Here is a 3,212-nt window from a genome sequence, read left to right as displayed (position 1 = left end):
GCCGCGGCCGCGGCCGCGGCGCAGGCGTGCAGCTGCTGCTCTGCTGCCGCCGCGGCGGCTGCGGCCTCGCAGCCGCCGGCGCCGCCGTAGCTCGTCGTAGCACTCTGCTGGGCGCCCCACCGCGGCACCTTGCAGGGCGGGCTACGCGAGTCCGACCGCACCCACTGCAGCTGCTGCCCCGCCGCCGCCGCCGTTGCCGCGCCGCCCGCCCGCTGCTGCGTCTGGCCCGCGCCCGCGGCCGGCGGCGTGCCCGCGGCGGCGGCGGAATGCGCGCCGGGCAGCGTCTGCCCTGCTGAGCTGTCATCATCAACGTCCATTGCTGCTAGCACCTGCTCCACCGCGCGCCGATCCGCAGCATCCGCCACGCCACCGCCGTTGCCACCGTCGATGGAGCCTGCGGGGCCACCTGCAGAAAGGCCCCTGCGGTGTGGTTGCAGGGCATGCAAGACACGTGAGGACGGTGCAGCACACACAGACACAGACACAGAGACACACACACACACACACACACACACAGACATACACACACACATCACGACACACGCCCGTGCACATTTCACGCAGAAGTCTGGCCTACCAAAGGAACAGGCGAGCCGGGGATCCACACACACAGTCACAATCTACACGCCCGCAGCTCGACCTAACCGGCCCAATGACCATCAAATGCGGCACCACCCGCTTCCCGCCAGACACACACGGTCGCCCGACATGCCACCCTCGCCGGCAGCCAGACCTGGCCCATTGATTGGGCACCTGCACACGCAATGATTGCTCTACCAGCGGCCCCAACAGCCCCCAACATCCAGAAATCACAACACATAATCACGAACCAGCACACACTCAACCCACCCACCAAACTCAACCCACCCACGGCCAAGCATACTTCAGGCGCCGGCAATCTACCCAAAACACAATGGTCGATCAACAAGCCGCCCCGCACCTGTATGCCGCGTACTCCTCCACCAGAGGCCCCAGCAGCCCCGCGTCCAGCCGCAGCCGCATCAGCTCCCCGCCCAGCGCGGCGCCCGTGTCGCCGCGCGCGCGCTTCAGCGCGTCCCACGCCGCTGCGCGCGGCACCCGGGCGCCCTGCATGAGGTCCTGCGGGCCAATGGATGTTGAGACAATTGAGGAATTGGCCAGTTGAGGATTTACCAATTAGGCTTGAGACTTTACCAATTAGCCACTCGAGCAATGGTGCATTTGACGGTCGGCGATTTGGGGTTCAGTGGCGCTGACGAGCTTGGAGGTGGAGGGAGCGTGACGGACGTGGGCGAGGCGCGCGCTGCCAAGAGGGGAGCAAAGGGGCTTCGCGCCCGCACGACGAAGGAGAGCGTTAGGGCAGCGTCGCCAGGAAGGGATCTGCCAAGACCCGCGCAACGCGGCGCGTCGGCCGTAGTCCTCAAGGGGCTCTAGGCAGCCAAAGGGGGCTCGCTGCGCTACCCGTCGTCCGCCCGGCAGCGGCTAGGCTTTTGCGACGCACCAGGTATGCCCCGCTTCCAGGAAACAGCAGCGCACTGTCGCTGATGACCACCAATACATGTGGCTGTAATCCTGTGAACCCGCAAACACCACTAGTTGAACAGGCGACCCACCAGCACGTGCCCCTCTGGGAAGCTCAGGCCCGTCGCCTCGCTCTGCAGCGGCGCCGCGTCGCGCGCCAGCTCGCCCAACGGCGCCCCCGCGCCGCCGCCCTTGACGCGCGCCAGGAGGGCGGAGGCAAGCTCCTGCACGCATGCGATTTGGACCAGTGCAAAGGCAAGCGTCCCGTGGGTCAAGGTATCTCTGTATTGTGGGCGTGGCACACGTTTGCAGCTGCAAGAGAGGTACAGATGGCCTGATGAGAAGCCATGGGGCTGCTCGACTCCAGGGTGTGCACGTAACCGTGCAACACAGGGCCAGCAGCCGGGCCTCCCTCCTCCACCAGCCCCCTTGAAATGGGGATCCACGCGGCAGCGGGCGCAGCACGAGCGCTCGCCTGCTCCGCGCCCAGCGAGCTGCCCGGCTGGGACTCTGCATAAGATGCCGCCACCAGTAGCAGGTACCGCAGCAGTAGCGACAGCGGCGGGTCCAGCCAGCCTGGTGGCGGGGGTCGAGCGGGGGTTCACGGAGCGGGGGTTCACCGCACGCGCTTCTTGGTGCGGGTTGCATTGCGCGTGCTGCTGCTGACAGCGCGTGGCCGCTGATGTCAGCATTTGGCTACCAAGGGAACGCTTCAGCCGCCTGCAAGGCCGAATCAGAAACAGGTGTGTGCTTGCACAGGGCGGCTGCGCCGTCGGCCGCAGCCGCCCTGTGCCAGGAGGAAAGCCAGGAGGAGGGCCCTGCTCACCCAGCCGCTCCCGCATGGTGTGGAACACAACCTCGGACAGCTCGCGCCGCGCCGCCTTGGACCGCGCCCGCGCCGCAGCCGCGACGAGCCCGCCCGTCCGGCGGCCGGCGGCGCCGGCGGCCGGCGGCGGCAGCGTGCGCGCGACCCACACGCTCGCGCGGCCGGCGCAGTGGGCCTCTGCATCGGACAGGTCTCTGTGCACGACGCCGTCCGAGGTTACACACCTGACGGCCTCATCCTCGTCATCCTCGTCGTCCCCCTCCTCATCGCCGCTGCCATGGCCTGCACCTGCCCCCACTGGCCCTGTGGCGGCGCCGCCCGGCCGCACGGCGGCGCCCGGGCCGCTGCCGCCGCTGCCGCCAGCCGCCTTGCCGCTGCCGGGCCTCGCCGCTGCCTGCTGCTGCTGCGGCTGGCCGGCGCCCTTGCCCTTGCCCGCGCCGCACTGCCTCCGCTGCACCAGCATCAGCATTGTTGTTTTGAAGTCAGTGAAGGCCTCGGGGTACGCGCCCAGGGCCAGCGGCGCCAGCCGGTCGCGCGCACAGTCTGCGGGGCGGGTTGGCATGGTGCGACGCAGCGCACGCGCGTGGTGGCTCAAGCGCCTGCACCGCAGCTCGCGTCATGCGGGATGGCCCTGTTAGCGGCGTGACCTGAGAGCGCATGTCGAGCGCGCGCCCGTCGCAGTGCCGCACGCGCAGCTGCTTTTGGGGTAGCATAGCCAGGGGACTTCAAGAAAGCATCCATGCTGAAGACGGGTGCGCAGGCAGGCGCGCTGGCCGGCCACGGGGGCCGCCAAGCGCAGAGGCCTGGGGCTTCCTGCTGTGAATCAGCCGTGTGCCACCCCTCACGCCAGATGTGCGCTGCTCCCCTCGGCCCCGGTGTCCCGGTG

General features: G+C 68.9%; 1 protein-coding gene across 1 annotated transcript; it reads right to left on the bottom strand.

Annotated features, from left to right (window-relative positions):
- Positions 1-921: 921 nt before the first annotated feature.
- MNEG_12329 (hypothetical protein) lies at positions 922-2,795 on the bottom strand (the record flags this gene model as incomplete). The annotated part of the gene is made up of 4 exons (XM_014039200.1): positions 922-1,098; positions 1,593-1,724; positions 1,805-2,076; positions 2,327-2,795. The coding sequence occupies 4 exons, from the start codon at positions 2,793-2,795 to the stop codon at positions 922-924; spliced, it is 1,050 nt and encodes a 349-aa protein (XP_013894654.1).
- Positions 2,796-3,212: the final 417 nt, after the last annotated feature.

This window comes from Monoraphidium neglectum (assembly GCF_000611645.1).
Source record: "Monoraphidium neglectum strain SAG 48.87 unplaced genomic scaffold scaffold03189, whole genome shotgun sequence".
Classification (NCBI taxonomy): domain Eukaryota; kingdom Viridiplantae; phylum Chlorophyta; class Chlorophyceae; order Sphaeropleales; family Selenastraceae; genus Monoraphidium; species Monoraphidium neglectum.
This window is presented reverse-complemented; position numbering and strand designations above follow the sequence as displayed.